This window comes from Halichondria panicea, chromosome 17 (genome assembly GCF_963675165.1).
Source record: "Halichondria panicea chromosome 17, odHalPani1.1, whole genome shotgun sequence".
Lineage (NCBI taxonomy): Eukaryota > Metazoa > Porifera > Demospongiae > Suberitida > Halichondriidae > Halichondria > Halichondria panicea.
Genome location: NC_087393.1, coordinates 4,920,553 through 4,938,975, shown reverse-complemented (window position 1 = coordinate 4,938,975; position 18,423 = coordinate 4,920,553). Strand labels below are relative to the sequence as shown.

At 41.2% G+C, this 18,423-nt stretch overlaps 2 protein-coding genes across 2 annotated transcripts; one reads left to right on the top strand and one right to left on the bottom strand.

Annotated features, from left to right (window-relative positions):
- Positions 1-15: 15 nt before the first annotated feature.
- On the top strand, positions 16-2,624 carry LOC135351312 (gamma-aminobutyric acid type B receptor subunit 2-like). The gene has a single exon (XM_064550287.1). The coding sequence runs from the start codon at positions 118-120 to the stop codon at positions 2,497-2,499; it is 2,382 nt and encodes a 793-aa protein (XP_064406357.1). The 5' UTR covers positions 16-117; the 3' UTR covers positions 2,500-2,624.
- Positions 2,625-3,963: 1,339 nt separating this feature from the next.
- Positions 3,964-18,390, bottom strand: LOC135351310 (myosin heavy chain, striated muscle-like). The gene is made up of 35 exons (XM_064550286.1): positions 18,309-18,390; positions 17,866-18,153; positions 17,488-17,631; positions 16,383-16,539; positions 15,919-15,946; positions 15,699-15,795; positions 14,851-14,949; positions 14,729-14,792; positions 14,331-14,533; positions 14,135-14,273; positions 13,562-13,830; positions 13,233-13,403; positions 12,750-12,926; positions 12,223-12,399; positions 11,817-12,031; positions 11,373-11,630; positions 10,935-11,190; positions 10,279-10,611; positions 10,017-10,184; positions 9,758-9,822; positions 9,511-9,658; positions 9,074-9,406; positions 8,588-8,833; positions 8,150-8,346; positions 7,763-7,895; positions 7,319-7,456; positions 7,131-7,209; positions 6,810-6,925; positions 6,323-6,589; positions 5,953-6,132; positions 5,439-5,705; positions 5,135-5,239; positions 4,941-5,011; positions 4,549-4,807; positions 3,964-4,156 (listed from the first exon to the last, which is right to left on the bottom strand). Exons 2-35 carry the CDS (start codon positions 18,046-18,048, stop codon positions 4,121-4,123), a joined length of 5,778 nt encoding a protein of 1,925 aa, XP_064406356.1. The 5' UTR covers positions 18,049-18,153; positions 18,309-18,390; the 3' UTR covers positions 3,964-4,120.
- Between the last annotated feature and the right edge of the window lie 33 nt (positions 18,391-18,423).

The window sequence follows — 18,423 nt, the reverse complement described above, 5'->3', positions numbered from 1 at the left end:
GTTAACGAACATAAAACTTCCGCCAAGTAAAATGTTAATGCGTGCGCGCAGTGTTCAGTTGACAGTACCGTACGTTATACTAGTGCTATAGTAAGCTAGCTAAAAACGTCCTAAGAAATGACCAAGTTTCATTTTCTGGTTGCAGCAGCACTGCTCATCACTGTAGTGAAGCCCATACAAGCTACAGAAAGCAGCGATACAAGGCAGCCACTCTACATAATTGCATCTGGTCCGTACCCCGATTTGCTGGAAGGTGACAGTGCATGGCCGGGCGGCATTCCTCTGGTGTCAGCAGTTCGACTAGCATTGAAACACATCAACAGTAACAGTGCAATACTACAAGATTATCGGTTGGAAGCTCTCGAAGATGACTCTGGATGTAGATTACCCTCCAAGGCTTTGTTATCCTTTCATCGCAAGACTTTTTATAGCGAAAAGAACGTTGTTGGAATTGTAGGTCCAGGTTGTTCTGGCTCCACACTGCTTGTTGCTCCTCTTCTGTCCCGTTCTGGTGTAAGCATTATCCAAATAGCACCTTCAGCTTCATCCCCTGCTATTCAGGCTCTGAATGAGAGCACCACCTTCACAATGATAACTCCACTCAGTATGGTGGGTGCTTTTGTAGCTACTATGAAGAACAACAACTGGAAGTTATTGACAATTGTTTACGATGCAAACAGACTTCTTTTCACGGAATTTCAAGCCGAAGTTTCAAAGCAGATTCTTTTGGAAGAGGACATAAAAATTGCAAATTCTCTAATTTTCTTAGATGGTGACACTGAAGCAGAGCGTCTGTACCGTGTGGATGACGTGAGGCAAGGCCGCTCCAGAATTGTTCTGCTACTCATGGAACCAAATCCTGCACTGCGATTTCTCTGCGTTGCTTATACCGAGGGACTCTACTATCCAAGATACCAGTGGGTATTACTGGAGAAAAACTATGGGGAGTTTGTGGTATCGTTGAAACCATTTGCATATAATGGTCGTCAATATAATTGCACAGCTGAGGAGCTAGCTGTGGCTGCCAACGGAGCAATTATATCTCAATTTCAGCTTAAACAAGCCAACGACACGATAATAACTCCGAATAACATAGCGTTTCTTGATTATCGCAAACAGCTTAAAGTGGAATTTAATGAACATTTCAATGAAGAAAGAGTCCAAAAAGCTGTACATTCAACAGAGAGTATTTATACGTTATCTCAGCTTACACCCCAAAACAATTGGGAGAATTTGTACTATGACGCAGCTTGGGCCATGGGTCTTGCATTAGATGCTACAGCCAAGAGAGGAGTTAATCTTTCCGAATACAAGTATGGCCAACCTAACACCACACAGATCTTGATCGAAGAGCTTTTAAATGTTGATTTTGAGGGGTCAGTAGGGCCGGTAAAATTCAGTGAAGATCGAACCATCAGGTCACCTATTGTAGTGTCTCAACTATGGAATAATTATTCTAAAGTACTTCGTGAAACAGTTGTTGCTTTGTTTGTGAGAAATCGACTATACTATATTAACAATGAGACAAATTTCAGTTACATCAGTGACACATTTGGTGAAATGGAAGAGCGAGTGCATTATAGTGTTGGAATTATCCTCAACTTGGTCACCCTCACTATTACTCTTGTTGCAGCATTATCACAAACCGCTTTTATTCACTGGTTTAAAAGGAAAAGTGTCCGAGCTACAAGTCCCGAAATTAGCCATCTTATCTTCTCCGGCTGCTATCTTTTTTCCATAGCTACAATCTTATTCACGTTTCAACAGACGTTGAGTTTTGACTCTGCAAATCTAAGACAGCAATACTCCATCATTTGCAATCTGATAACATGGTGTTTACTCATGGGATTCTCGCTCATTTTTGGCACCGTATTTGCAAAGGTGTGGAGAGTCTTTAAATTGTTTAGGCATTTTCGAAACGAACGTCCAGGACTACTTTTATCAGATCAAAGTCTAGTCGCTGCTGTAACTGTTTTGGTGCTTATTGACTGTGTCATTTGCATCTTCTGGAGCGTGTACGATCCGTGGATGCTGTCAAAAACTCTTGGTGAAATTCACGATATCGATGGTGAACAAATTGTTATCACTCATTTAACTTGCAGCTGTGACTATGATGTCTACTGGATATCGGTGATAGCAGCGTACAAAGGAGTTATTGCCCTCCTACTGGTTGTATTTTCTGTACTTAATCGAAAAATTCATCGCAAACATTTCAGCCATACCAAGAAAGTCAACATACTTGTGTACAGTCTGACAGTTCTAGGAGGGATTGGATTTCCACTCTACTTTCTTCTAAGGGGCGTTACAATTTATGTTTCATTTTTCATCTTTAGCACTTTTCTGCTGGCCACTATTGTCATGTGTTGTCTAGTGTTGTTTTTACCTCCTATCTGGCCAATATTCAGCCAAAAAATCAACAACTCTAAGTTTTATTCGACAACAACACCAACCACCAGATCTGTATTACAGTCAAGCACATCAATCATTAGTATCATGTAATAATCACATTTTCATTGATCAAGGCATAGACATATCATATTTCTAACCGATCATCTTCATATTACACAACTTGATATATTACATGGAATTGAAGTATGGAAATTCAACCATGCACATGATCTGTTCATGCCTACTAGTACTGTTATGGCTTATTGCAATGAAACACTAGTAAACAAGACAATTATGGGTTTCACACCACTGACTTATGACAAGGGGGAGTACATTCTCTTGTACATGCAAGAAATTTGAAACCAGTTCTTTGAAATTCAACAAGTCAACCATAACTTTAGTATAGGTCTAAACATCAGCCAACGTCAACTGAACGCTTAGAGAGATACCTTATTTTAAATCCAAAATTTCAACCTTAATTTGTCATTTTTCGGCCTTGGGCCATGGGTCGAAATTGGCAAATACTCTCAAATATAATATTTTACCACTAATTTTGAAAGAAATCAGAAATCGTTAATAAACGGGAATTCAAATTATGGCACTGAAAGAGTCCGAAAAATTGATTAAATGGAGGGGGGTTGAAGTTGAATATCTTTCAACAGCCGTAACTTTAGTATCATTGATCCAATTATGAACATAATGATCAGTGCCTTTAGTCGAGAGTAAAAAAAGGTAAATTTGAATCTACTGGTATATAAACTAATGTGAATATTTTGTGATTGTAACATTTCTAAGAAATTCTGCTGATACGATTGTGTAAGTAAAAGAATTATCTAAAACACATCCAAAAATATATCCATGGCAACCAAGGTGGTGGGTATGTTGGTGGCTTATAAAACAATAAGATTTTTCAATAGTGGACAAAATCGCTTAGCGATAGAAAAGACCAATCGGCACAACATTCCTGAATAGTTTAGCTAACATATGCATGATTTCGTAAAGTTTACATAAGAACACAAACTCAATTATCAGGTTTTTTGGGTACCTTTTTGCTTAGCGATGGAACTCAGGCAAATTTGTCAGGTAAGATCATAGATGAATTGTTAAATAAATTGTCTAACTTTTGATACAAAACAGAAATACTTTAGTTCCGGAGATATTTGATGTTACACACATTTTTTTACGATCACCCCCATTTTCACCTAAAATGATTTCCCACTACAATAACTTTGGGGAAACATTTTTGAATAATTAATGTTGTAGCTTATTCATTCACCTATGCAATTGTACAATTTCTTAGAATGTTTGATACATTTAAGTACAACTACGTACTCACCCTATTGTGGTATTTTACGAATTATGTAGTAAAAATTGTCACACGCCCTAATACTGCAGAGATTTTCTTGAAATTAAAAATTTGCCTAAATTTGTCATTTTTCAGCCTTGTATCCATGCATGCATGGTATTGCGCTGAAGTTGATAAATTATTTCTCATCTCCCAAATATGAGCTTTGACGGTACCATTAATTTTGATAGGTCTCTTCCTAAGCTTTCAGAAATTAAAATTGAATACACTGAATTTAAGGGAATTGATTATTCATCAAAATAATGTAGTCTACTAATTCAAAAAATTAATAATAATTGTACTAAAAGGTTCAAAAATAATTAATTAACTAGAGGACTAGACTAGTTCTCCTACTCATCTATAGAGCTAAAAAGTTTGATAAAAAGTTCATTTCTCATCGTCTGAATCAGCTGCCACCACGGTCTGTAAAGTGTGTGTGTGTAACAAATACTAGTCACATGATAGCTGTATGTGTGTGTGTGTAACAAACACTTGTCACATGATAGCTGTATGTGTGTGTGTGTAACAAATACTTGTCACATGATAGCTGTATGTGTGTGTGTGTAACAAATACTTGTCACATGATAGCTGTATGTGTGTGTTGCATAGCAGCCTACATTACAGTATGACTGTGCAATGTCGTTATGTACATGCACAAATTCAACAGGCATTTAATCGAAGACCACAATTACAATCTATCAGCTAAAACTACACACATGGGTAACCTCATCAAAGAGCCTCTAATAGAGCAGATTTCGAAAGTAAAGAACAATCTATCCACATGGCTGGCCACTGAACACAGTTACCCTCCTCACCCTGGCTTTCCTGGCCGAGGCCTTGAGACGGTTGATCTGAGTCTGCAGGTCCGAATTGCCCTCCTCCAGTTCCTCGATCTGGGCACGTGCAGCCTTAAGTTTCTTTGTGACTCCCTCCGTCTCACCCTCCGCATCGTCCTTCTCACGACGGAGTGCACGGATTTTGTTGTTGAGCTGGTTTACGCTGTCTTGGAGTCGCTGACTAGTGCTCTTCTCTTCCTCCAGCTGCATTGTGATCTCCTTCACTTTGCGATCACTCCTACAAAACAGGGACAAAAGTGCCACTTGATTTATATACAAAGACTTCAGTTACATACATAAAGGTGGGTTAATGGCTCCTACATACATATGTACGATAAAATCAACAAAAACAACTGATAAAGAAAACTCACTTCTTGCCTGCCCTCTGGGCATCACTCCTTCCTTTGGTCTCCACCTCCATCTCAGACTCAAGGTCGTTAATCTACAAACAGCGTAATTAATCAAACCCTTATAACAACCAAATATAACAACTTGACTTGCATGGTGTACAGCAAGTAGTCTAAGAGCTACGTACACTTAACCAGCAGCTACACTAACTGTATACCCTGGCTTGTAGCTTGGCCGCCTCCCTCTTCGCGGCCTTGGTAGCGTTAGTGACCTCCTCCTCCAGACGGCCAGACAAATCCTTCACCTGCTGCTCCAAGCTTGACTGCACATGGGGGAGGAGGTGGGTAATAGCATTTACATGTTTTTTGCAAGTACATTTTCATATATAAAATAAACAGTCCATGTGTACATTTGTAGCAATAATAATTCATACAGTCTCTGGAAATAGGTGATAAAAATTACGTTTGTGGGTCATGAGTTAATGTTCATAATTATGTACTCGTAATAATTGTTAATGGTACCTTTGATTTCTCCACAGACGACAGCTGTTCCCTGGTGGTCATTTGCTCGGACTGGAATCGAGCGTTCTGCTCCATTGCCTTGCGAAGTTTCTCTCCATTCTCACGCGCCTCTGTTTCCATGTCTTCGTATTCCTCTTGTAGTGTTGTCAGCTGCTGCTCGGCTTTACGCTTGGCCGACTGGAGGGAGGTGGTTGAGGAGGAGAGTTCGCTCATCCGGTCCTGAGCATCTGTTTTCTCAGCATCAGAAGTCTTGAGAGCACGGAGAGTCTGTTAAGAAAAAGAATATTGACTAGAAACTGCTCAAAGAAATTCTATATGCGTAGTTATTGTCAACACTATTAGGAAACTAACAATGTACCACTAATAATGACAATGATACTGTCATACTTGTATTATGGACATTGGTGGAAAAGGAAGGAAGGCCACCAATGTAGTATAATGGTCAATCCAAAATACAGATAATTATGTGCTCAACAGAGTATTAGATCTCATCAACTTTTCAAAGCAACTGTACCTGTTCAAGTTGTGTCTTGATATCCTCCAGCTCAATGGCCAACTCATTGCCCCTCTTCTCAGCCTTAGTAACGAGTGTGTGCTGTTGGTCCCGCTGTCGCTGCTCTTCCTCATACAACCCGCTTATCTCCTTCAGCTGAGCAGACAACGACTTCACCTTCTTGGCCAAGTCTGACAGAGCCTGCGGGGAGAGAGCAGAAATAGAGCTCAACTAGTGTGCACTCGGTCACTATTAACAAACAAAATTTCGTGCACACAAAAAATGGGAGCAAAATTTGCTGATGTCTATTAGAATTCGGGAACCCTCCACAGAAAAGTAGACATACATTTTCAGCACTGGTTAGACTAATACGTAAAAGACAAAGGCATACCTTTTCATTGGAATCAATGGCACTCTGCAGCTCAGCATTTTCATCGTCCTTGAGTTTCTTCTGTCTGGCTTGTTCGTTCTTTGCTTTGACCTCACCATCCAGTGTCTGCTGCACAGCCTCCAACTGTCGCTGGTGATTCTTTCTCAGTGAATCGATTTCATCGTCTTTCTCGTTGAGTTTACGTTCACTCTCTTGTTTCAGCTGACTCAGCTCAAGCTGTATGCGGAGGACACGAGCTTCCTCACTCTCCAGTTGGGCCTCTGCATCCTGAGATGGAAGTGATCATTATAACCAACACAGGGGCTAAGCTAGTAATCAACCAAGGCAAACTCTAACGATTGACAGCCTTAAAAGCCACAAATCCGCCGGAACATTTCAGAGGCTACTATGCCTAACACAGACTAACAATACTTGGGGCACATGTACACAAAATATTGATTGAGGAATTTTCTTATCAGTAGAGATAGTTCACTGGAGAGCTGCTAACCTCAAGGGACTGTGCCATTTCCTCCATTTCCAGGTGTAGCTTCTTCTTGGCTTTCTCCAGTTCCACCACAGACGATCCTCCCTCTGACAGCTGTGCCTCAACATCTCGCAGCTCACCTAGGCAACAGCACAATACATCACATGCACTCATTGGTATGTATCTCAGACACAGCTTTGCATTTTTGCTACAGTACTAACTGAAGATTCAAATTGGAGCTTCAACCTCACCGATAGAAAACAGTACAAGACCTCTATGCTACGAGCAAACTATGAAGGTAATAGTATTATCACATGCCATATTGACAGGCTATACTCTAGTCACCTTGGAGACGCTTGGATTCTTTCTGCTGTGTCTCCAGCTGATCCTCAAGTTCCCCGAACTGTGTCTTCAATTTGAGCAGCTGTAAAATAACCGCAAGAACAGTCAGTGGCAGAGCGCATAATACAAAATCATGTGTACCTATGTAGTAAGTAAACTAGACTGCTATAACAATAAATACGACGTCGTACCTCAGTGTTGTAAGAGTGCGACTCCCTCTGGGCATTCTCGAGCTCCTTCTCTTTCTCCTCGTACTTGCTCTTCCATTCTGTGATCTGCTTGTCAATCTGCTTCTGTTTCTTGTCCAAACTTGCTGCTCGGTTTCGCTCCTGTGTGTTTATGTGTGAGTGAGCAAAATGAAATGACCACCAGCGTACAGATTACATATGTATAGTATGTCTAAGTAACACACTAATTATGAGTGTAAGCATTTTGTAGGAATGCTCAATACACTGAACAATATGTAACAGTTCAATTAAGTTACGATACTCAAATGAGGGATATTACAAGCTATAGTTATAAGTACAACCAGTATTGCCTTAATTTACAAACAATGGGATATGCTCCATCACCTACCGAGTGTTAAACCTGCACAATGCACACTAGAGAGTTACTATAGACTGTAGTGTGCTCACATTCTCCAAGGTGTGGTTCAGGTCCTCCACCTCGTTAGAGAGACGTTGCCTTGTCTTATCCAGACTGGAGAACTTGGTCTCTGTGGTGCTTAGTGACTCTTCAGCCTCCTTCAATTTGGCCTGGAGCTTGCGTCTATGGAAGGCAAACAGGTCATACTACTGTACATCGTGGCTACCATAAACATACAGTTAATTAATAACTAGCCATGCATAGAAACACACATTAGGTCTCCTAACACCACATGCATGCACCTCATTTATACACACACACACATTAGCTTAGATATCAGCACAGTTCTGACCTCTACAAATGTCTACAGAAACTAAGATACAATAATAATCGACGTCACGCTGAGAACATTCCCACTATGAATATCATGCACTCACTTAGCCTCCTCCAGCTCCTCGATTCTTGGCGTTGCTTCAGTCTCAAACTTGTTCTTCCAGGTGGCCACCTCGGACTTAGCGCTGGTCATCTGGCTCTGGAGGGAGCTCTTACTGTCCATCTCCTCATCGTGGGTTTCCTGCAGCTGCTCGTGCTCCGACTGAAGAGCCTTGTACTTGGACTGTATGTCAAACTTTGCCTGTTGGATGGATAGAAAAAAGTGGTAGCCGTGGAAATTATGAACAGGGGGGGTTATCGAAGTTAGCTTCACCATGATATCTATGCAGTAAGCTGGATGTACGTAACCTATACTGCACAATCTCTTACGTAGCTAGGCCCTGGGGCATTAGGATGAGACAGTATCAAGGCACACAATCTATATACACATTTTTGTATCCACGGCCACCACCATTCACACTATGTAACTATATTATACTTACACTGGTCTCAGCTTCCAGATCACTCTTCAGCTCTTCCACGTGTGCAGACAATGAGTTCTTATTCTTGGAGAGGGTGCCAACTTTGCTTTCGGCTTCTCCCAGTTGTGTGGAGAGTTCGTTGTTTTCAGTCTGGAGCTTGCTCTGGGATGACTTGAGTGTGTTGATAATTGCCTCGTACTCTGACACTTTAGCTGTGGACTCACTGAGTTGCTCCTCAACTTGATGCATTTTACGGTCAATGTTGGTCTGGAAATGAGAGATATAATTTAGTACACTATACATGTTAGCTCAAGGGTCTCAGCACATGCCCTTTGATAGAGCTCTCTTGAATTGAATACTATATAACTCAAATTGTGTCACCCAAACTTGCTATAGCTGAGAAGGTTAAGTTTAGCTGCCATTATTAATGTAGAAGTCTTATATTTTCTACAAGTACGTGCTTATAAAAAGTTATTGCACAATCAATCATTAACTTCATTTGTTCACCTTGGCCTTCGTGAGGGCATCAAACTGAGATGTGGTGTCACCATGCTCAGCTGTCAAGCGCTGTAAGTCCTTGTCCACTTTGCTCTTGCCCTTCTTCAAAGTCTCCAACTGCTCCTCCAATTCACCTGCAGCTTTTGTGTGCTTCTTACGAACATCAGACATGGCTAGCTCGTGTTCTTCAGCTTGCTTCTCCATGTCCACACGTACTTGAGTTAGCTCGGCCTCACGCTTGCGATTGAGGTCCGTCTGTACAGCTGTGACTCCGCCCTGCTCCTCCAGTCGATCGTTAAGATCTTCTAGCTCCCTGGAGAGATCGTTCTTCTGCTTCTCAACCTGCAGAGAAAACGATAAGCAAGTAAACATGCACACACAAACACAATAATTATATATATACACCATGCATGTTGTCTATAGCACATCTCAAGCCATGCACTCACTCTCTTCCTGATGGCCCTCTCACTCTCCAAGTCTTCCTCTAGCTCCTCAACCTTCGCTTCTAACTCCTTGATCTTCTTCTGAAGAGAGGTTATGACAGCAGAGTCTTCATCTCCTTTCAACACCATGGCTGCTATATCCTTCTCTTTGCTACATGGAGGCAAAAATAATACGATCAACATCATTCAGTTTCAGACAAATTACACAAAGCATTGTAAGCTAATGATGTTTCTTTTTCTAGTATTGTACCTGGATAGCATCTTTTCACTCTCTGCCTTAGCATGATTCAAGTTGTCCACACTTTCCTGAGATGCCTGCAGTAATTATATTTAAGCTTGTGTAAGTTGCAGACTAAGCATTAAACATATCGATTAAACATATACATTGCAGTAGTAACACTATACTCTAGTTGGCTAAGCTAACTATTAACTATTTGAGGTACTGTTAATAATTATAATTATGAACTATAGCAACGGGATATAAGGTGTTATAATTTTCTCTTATGTACCTTCAGATCTCCTTCGAGCTTCCTCTTTGCCTTCTCTACATCAGCCTTAACTTTCTTCTCTCTCCCTAGTTCATCCTGGGTCTCGGCTAAAGAGCTCTCTAGTTTGATCTTCAACTTGGACAGTCGGTTGGACTTGTCTTCTTCACCTTGCAGACTGGCAGTGACTTCCTACAAAATCAAAAATGGACAGATTAGTACGATTCAAACTTTGATGGAAGACAAGTTCATAGAGGGAGGGAAGAGTTAGGATTCGGGTACTCACAGTAAGTCGTTCTTCCAGAGTTTTATTCTCTTTGTGAGTCCTGGCAAGTGTCTCTGTGACTTTGTCTAGTTCAGCCTCAAGACTTTGGCAATCTTTCTCTTTCTGGGCTTTCTCCAGCTCCATATTGTCCAGCTGTGCTGCCATATCCTCCTGCTCTTCTTTGAGATTGTCTACCTCTGCCTCTAGCTTGCGACGTGCTGCTGAGATGTTGGCATTGTTTTCAACTTCATCGTCGAGACGTTCAACCATTTCTTGAATATGGGTCTCAAGGTCAGCCTTCTTTGTAACAAGACGTTCGACTTTCTCCTCAGCTTCTGCACACAACTCTTGCTCCTGAAAAATAAAGTGAGGACACATTGTTAACAGGCTCACATGCAGTACATTCACACCTATATGAACTGTAATCACAATAATTATAGCTGTATAGTTGAATAAAAAAGCCTGAAATTGTATGTACGGGTTACAAGAGCTAACATGCATACACAGTAAAAAAGGCTTGACAAACACTATAATTATAACATAATAATTATAATTATAATAATTAATAATAATTATAATTATAATAATTAATAATAATTATAATTATAATTATAACAGCTATATATACATGTACCGGTACAGCCTATAGCTATATATATATACATTTAATCCCTCACCCTCTGTAGTTGGACAAACAGATCATTCTTTTCCTCCATCAGTTGCGTCTGACTCTCTTCCAACTCTTTTCTCATCGCATCATCCTTCTGAAATTTCTCCCTCAGTTTGTTCAGTTCGTCTTCTTTCTGGCGAAGCTCATCCTCTGTGCGAGCAACGTTGAGCAGCGGCTTCACCTTGGTGTACAGTTTCCACCACTTCCAATCACGAAGGAACAGGTACTTGCGAATGTTTCGCTGGAGCACGGCAATGGCAAGCCTACATGTACAGCAAAAATTAATAGTGTTACATAAAAAATTATGAGCTCAAACATTTTTGAATTGCATAAATCCTGATGATATGATGACATGGCTATTTTGTATAGCTTAGCAAAATATAATGGCACTGTTTTTTACCAATTAGCATGATTTTTTTGGTTCATAAAATTAACTCTTGCGTACCTCTGATCGATCAGTTTCTTGTGCATCTTTCTCATGAGGTAGCCACGGCAATAAGACTGAAACTGAGTGAGCACCTCTCCAAGTCGAATGTCCCTCATATCCTCGAGGCGACCCAGCACACCGGCCTTGAAGAAGACCTTGCTGTTACCCATTCGGTACTCACTGTTCTCCAGTTGTAGAGCATCAATGAGAGATTCACACGCTTTGCGACCATCCATGAAGCCAGCTGGAATGGCCTTGGGGGCAAGGATGGCATATCTAGTGGAAAGAGATAACGATAGAACTTAGTTTTGATTCTACAGACCGTAGTATACGGTACATTGAACTATATATGACTGCTACAGTCAAAACTAATTATTCATTGTAACAATCATGTAGATATACATGTACGGTTTATAGGGCAACCTATATATGTACGATCGAAGAAGTCATGATTATATATACCTCTGTCTGAATTCTTGATAGACGAGACGGTTGGGGAACCCTTTGCGACAGATTCTGATGCCCTCCAGCACTCCGTTGCACCTCAGCTGATGCATGACAAGGTTAGCATCGATGACTCCAGGGCGTTTCAGCTCGTTGGGAATGATGCAGCGGACAAAATGGGGTATGGTGTTCCGGAGGGTGGTCATGAGGTTGTTCAGGGACTGCTTGTGGAGCTGTGAGGGTGTGAGGTGTGTGTATGTGTGGAGATTAGACTATCATATCTCAATAAAATGAACCACAACTTCTGTGTTAATCAATAAGTATACTATAAATATGCTGTACATCATTGGACAACACCACATGCATGAAAAAGCTATAATGTATATAATTATACAGTCCATTGATTTAACCCTGCCCCCATTACCTGTCCCATGGTGATGAAGGAGGCTCCCTTCTTCCCTCGTGGCCGCTCTCCCTCCTGAAGATAGTCGTCCCAGAGTCCCACAACAAAGGGATCTGTGGACTTCTTGAGCAGCTCTACCACAGAGTCGTTGAGGGGATCCTTGTTCTTGTTCAACCAGCCCACAACTGTGTACCCCACCTGGAGACAGGGGAAACATTGTCTAGCTATCCCATCAGAGCAAATCAGTGCATTAAATACAACACAACAAGCAACAAGCACATTTATATACAGTCTAGATACGTGCAGTATGAGTCACAGTGATGCTGTATGCTTATAACAATTAACATTATATACATGACTATAATTATGAGCAGTGGCATAGGAAGCAGGGGGGCTCCAGGAGCTGGAGCCCCAGTTTATTTTTGGTTTGCAATGCTTGCATTAAATAGATCATTTCACGTGTGTCTCAGCTCCCCCTCTAAGTAAGAGTCCTCCTTTGTCAAAACATCTTCCTAACCATTAAATTGAGTATTGTCCGTGCAACTCACTGTTCCTGCATAGTGGGCCAATTCAAAGTGGACAATGGTTCCCTTGGACTTGAAGCTGGGCTTGATGTAGTTGGATGACTTGCCATCGTGGTTCTTGTGAAGCTTCTCCACATACGACTTGTCACTGGCTTTGGGGAAGAGGCACTCCTCATCGAGAATGGCCAAGATTCCCAGGGGCTGCAGCAAATATAGGTATATAGTGTGTGTGGGTGGTACTATGCTTAGATGTGTGTGTGTGTGTGTGGCCAGTCAAATAAGAAGTGGTAATAACAACTAAGGCATAATAATTAAGGCATACTGTAAGCAGTGATAATTATATGCACAAATTTAAAGGTGATTAACGCTGTTGAGACCACAAAAACATTAATTTGCATGCAATGTTACTAGGATGATTGTAACATTTTGTTTTGCAATAATATTCTGCTTGACAATTAAGACCTTGATCCGCAGCACATTAAAATACAGTAATGGTTTTTTAGTCACCTTTTCGATGAGGTCGATGCACCCCTGGAGGTCAAGACCAAAGTCAATGAACTCCCACTTGATTCCCTCCTTCTTGTACTCTTCCTGCTCCAGCACAAACATGTGATGGTTGAAGAATTGCTGCAGCTTCTCGTTGGTGAAGTTGATGCACAGCTGCTCAAACGAGTTCACCTGTTGTTAACAGAAACAATACACTCGTTAGTGGTATGTATGTGTACACACAGTATAGGCTTCGAGGTACACCTCAGGCATAGTAAAGCAACCCTGTATGTATGTTGGAGAACTTTAAATTAATTGTTCCAATCTCAAATTCTGGCACCAGAACTTACAGTGAAGATCTCAAAACCGGCAATATCGAGCACTCCAATGAAGCAGTTTTTGCGAGCCTTAGTGTCGAGTGTCTTGTTGACCTTCTTCACAAGCCAGGTGAACATTCTCTCGTAAAGGCTTTTGGAGAGAGCCCCGATGGAGTACTGGACTTGCTCCAGATTCCTGCCCTGCTGTACGTACTCATTCCCAACACGGATGCGAGGTTTGATGAGCGCTTTGACCAAGTCGACAGAGTTGATACCGAGCAAATGAGCAACCTTCTCAGCCTCTGTACAAAGCAAGCAATCTCACTTAACACCATTGCTCCTCAGAGAACAACTTATAATAGCTACCCTCAGGATTAAAGATGCATTTAATACAGATAATTTTCTCCCTTAGTTTGTCCCTAAAAAGTTATAGGCACTTGCTGTGTGTCAATGCTGGTATCAATTACATGTCACAGTATAGAGATGATTGATCAAAGTCAGCATAATTAGTTATAAAAGTTAATTGTGAAACACCATCTGAGAAAAGTACAACAACAAATGCAATTCAATACCCAACAGAGGCCAATAGTGAGTAACCCAACATACCAGTTGTGTTGGGAATGGCTGCCCACTCTTCCCTCGGTCGTTGCTTCACCTCGATGTTCCCGAAATGTAGGATACCTGCCACTGTCCTCATCACACATATACGCTCGTCCTCGTCAAAACCAAGCGTTGCCATGGCATCCTACGTAGATGCAATAACAGGTGAAAACATAGCAAATGTAATTATTCAATAGCTTACCTGTGTATTCTTGAACTCTTGTGCATCGTCGACGTTGTCCACGGAGACCTCACTGTTCTCAAGGAAATGGAAGGTCTTCACCTGACGATTGAGGAGTAGTTTACCGAGAAGTTCGTTGTCAGCCCCAGCCAGCAGCTGGTAGAAGATGTGGTAGCACCTTTCTCCAGGTTGTTGCTGAATGACTCGAGACTTCTCAAGAAGGTCTGTGTGTGGGTGTGTGTGTGGGGGGAGGCGAGCAAGGTCATGTACACAAGTAGCTAGTTAATTCTGTCTAGACAAAGTTTACATACATGTAACTAATCCATATGAAATAATTATACATACAAGCTATAAACATTTCATTACATGCTCAACGTATCCAGCTATAGCTGTAGCATGTACATTTAAGTCATACTCACAGTACTCAATGTCTGCTCCAGCAATCTTGCCCTGATTCCCAAAATGAATCCGAATGAACTTGCCCTAAAGAGATAGATACAAATAAGTTTAAACTAAATTAATTTTTTACAGAATGACTCACAAAACGAGATGAGTTGTCGTTTCTGATTGTCTTTGCATTTCCGAATGCCTCCAGAACGGGGTTGGCCTGGATCACCTGCTCCTCGAGGTTACCACGCGCCTGTGCATGACATGACATATGGTTTACATAGTAACAAAACAATATACACTTGTAGAGAGCCGTATTTGATCTAATCCAGCACACAATGAAGAGTACTATATTTCCTAGTTTGGGTGTTACATGTACTAGTATTTCAAACCACACAAAATCTCTATAAGTTCTAGAACTACAAATTCTTTGTAAGTGAGCTGGATATTCATGTGGTTTAGACCGTCAACATTAACATGAGCTGCTCTCAGTTGTCACAGAAAGTGGGGGATGACATTCCAGCTTAATTGAGCCGTAATAGATCATTTGTAGTTTGGTCAACTTGTGGTTGCGAGGTCTGCCTATTGGCGTACTCAAGTTACCACAAAAGACCATTGACTGTGATATTTTTGCATAATGCTTGTGAAATTAACGGCAATGTAATGACAATGTTGCGGATATCTTGTTGATATTAATTAATGATTGTACAGTAACACAGACCATCCTCCTCCAGTTTCACACACACCCACACATGCACGGTATGTTACACAGTAACACAGACCATCCTCCTCCAGTTTCACACACACCCACACATACACGGTATGTTACACATACACTATTCTGTTCATACAACCGTTTCTTGACAAACAAAATTCCTTGAAATGTTTAAATTTTCTCCCCCATATAATAATTATAAGAGAGACATGTAATGTACTCAGGCTATATACCATCTTAAAGTAAAGGTGGTGAAAGGGTTCAAATTAATGTGGTCATACACTCACTGATTTAGTTGACTGTTGACCGGGGGCGGGTGCAATCAGAGCCAAGTACTGGATGACCTTCTTTGTGTTCTCAGTCTTTCCTGCACCAGATTCTCCCCTGTAAAGTTATAGCGTGAGACGAGAATGCACTGCATGGCTATACTGTATTAGAGCAAAATACAATTATTGCAAGCATCACAATAATAATGCACAATTTAATATGCACAATTTAATAACTTACGTGATAAGGATGGACTGGTTCTCACGGTCTGCAGGGAAGTGTGTGTGTGTGGGGGGGGTGGTGTGTGTGTGTGTGTGTGTGTGTGTGTGTGTGTATCAAGCTAATGTGTTGCTAAGAGAACCATGTTATCACAACTAAGATACCGACTAAGGTCCGTGGGATATTAATTAGTGGAATACTGCAATAGACTGGTATTGGCTTACAGAGTAATTGATGGATGGCAAAGCTATACTAGCTAGTGAACCTGATATCATATTTATTTGCCAATTGCAGGGCAAAAAATGTGACAAACATAGTAGTCCCTACTGTAACATTTCCATAACAAGAAGTTTCAATGCACGTATTTCATTGTAGTTCTCACAACCACCTCTGCTTATTTGTCTTACAGCATTGTGTACCTATAATCGCCCACACACTATTATAGCTTAACAAAACACGAAAGCATCACAAACAGACTAGCTTACCTTGCAACATGTCCCTGTAGGCATTGTCAGAGATGGAGAAGATGTGAGGAGGCATTTCCGTTCGTCTCTTTCCCTTGAACATTTCTACCACTTTGTTGGAGTAGATGGGGAGCATGCGGTAGGGGTTGATGGCCACACAGAACAATCCCGAGTAGGTCTGTAGTGTGTGTGTGGGGGAGGGGAGGGGAGGGGGTAATATGTTAGTGCCGAGAGTAGTGCACTTCAGTAGAATCCAAGATAATAATTATGTGCATGAATGGTTGTTCACTCCCACACAAATACTGCATGGGCAATGTAAACCACACTATAGGGTCCGGATAAATATTATACACCACATAATGTGATACTCTATATATGTGATAGCTTCAGTAATGAGGTATCAGATTCTCAATTACTGTAGATGGAAATACAGCACATTATACGAAAAGCACATAAGTATTCAATTTCTGTAAACACATAAGTACCCGATATCAAATTTGCTTCCTTAAATAGTAGTTGATATAACAGTTCCCCCCTCTGCATTCTGTTTTGTAGCTATATATTGCAGTTGAGCCATGGCCCAGTGAGTGGTATGCACCACCCCCCCTCTCCTGAAATAACACTGCATGTCTGCTAAACAAGGTCTGGTATGCACGGAAAGGAAACCTCCATTCTCTATGATAATTGAGACCTGTTTGCACAGCTTTGGATCTTACTAAAATCACTCTGCATTGTTTACAGATTAACAGCCTAAATGAAACAACACTGTATTTGGTCGAATGTATGAGAGTAAGAACAGCTGTCGTTCTGTTACCCAGTGCCTGTCTGGTTCACTCATTAAAGCCAGTGTGTTTGCAACAACCTGCCCACATTTGATCACTGTTTGAATATAGTACAACTAACTTGCCAAGATATCCCAATTTTCATCGAATGAAATTGCATAGCTGTGAAGTGTATTCTCACCCAAATACTGATCAATGCAAGAACAAACGCAAGTCAATCAACAGATAGTCAACTAGTTTAGTACCAACTAACAACACCTTTAAATTAAATAGCTGTTTTGTTTTAGTGCTCGCTTTACGGTTAATACATTGCTCCAGGTCTATTTGAACACCCTTTCACTTACGTAGATGAGGCTGGAGTAGTACCTCTGCCTGAGGTTGTGCATAACACTGGCTTCGTTGAGATAGGTGAGTCCAGCCATGTCCTCCATCTTCTCAAACTTGGGAGGGTTCATCTGCTCAGTCGAGTTCAGGTCTACTATCATCTCCTGAGAGAGAGAATAACGACAAGAATTAATGCACATATTCACGAGATTATGATTATGGCTAGCTAGTTGGAAAATGCAGTCTTCTAAGTCCAGGTTCAAACCTTGCATGTATAATATGTACAGTCTAGTTGCAATTAGCAGTATGCGACTATATCGTAGAGAGTGTACAGGCATGATTATAACTGTAGCACAGTGTGTTTACAAACGGAGTACAGCTGCATGATTCACACTCACCGTTCCATCCGACAACTCGACGGTGCATTTATCCCCTTTCTGGGACTTGACAGAGGCGGCTTTGTATCCCTCTTCATCGTCCGGAATCCAGAGCCATTTCTTGGTGTCAAACATTCGAGTCTGGTCAATGACGTCCTGCGTCCTGCTAGTACGCAGGTACTGCGAAGGATCGTCACCACTCATCTTGGGGGTTGGTTCTTGTTGTCGTTGCTAGTTCAACAGTTCACTGGAGGAGATGCAGTAGCTCAGACTGAAATGAATTGAGTTTTCCTTTCAGCTTTGGAAGATCTGCAGAATAAATATAAATGATCAAGTATTAAAAGTTCTGAGCTACTATCATGCAACAACAACCCAATAGATCTATATCTAGCAGATATCATATGTAGTTAGAACTATCTGCAATGACCTTTCACTCACGCACACAGTGACACACAGATTATTACCTGACTTTCTTCCAGCAGCTAGAGGTATGCAGAAATGCATGGAGGCTGGTTTTATGCTCCAGGCCTCCCACACATGGCTAGTGGGAGTGGCAGAGGCAGTCAATCGATTTCCTGG

Excerpts from the sequence above, each read along its gene's own strand:
- LOC135351312 (XM_064550287.1), top strand. The coding sequence starts at position 118 with ATGACCAAGTTTCATTTTCTGGTTGCAGCAGCACTGCTCATCACTGTA.
- LOC135351310 (XM_064550286.1), bottom strand. The coding sequence starts at position 18,048 with ATGAGTGGTGACGATCCTTCGCAGTACCTGCGTACTAGCAGGACGCAG. Across the intron at positions 7,457-7,762 it reads TGAACCACACCTTGGAGAAT|GAGCGAAACCGAGCAGCAAG; the intron begins GTGAGCACACTA and ends ATAAACACACAG. Across the intron at positions 5,706-5,952 it reads TCAAGACACAACTTGAACAG|ACTCTCCGTGCTCTCAAGAC; the intron begins GTACAGTTGCTT and ends TTTTCTTAACAG.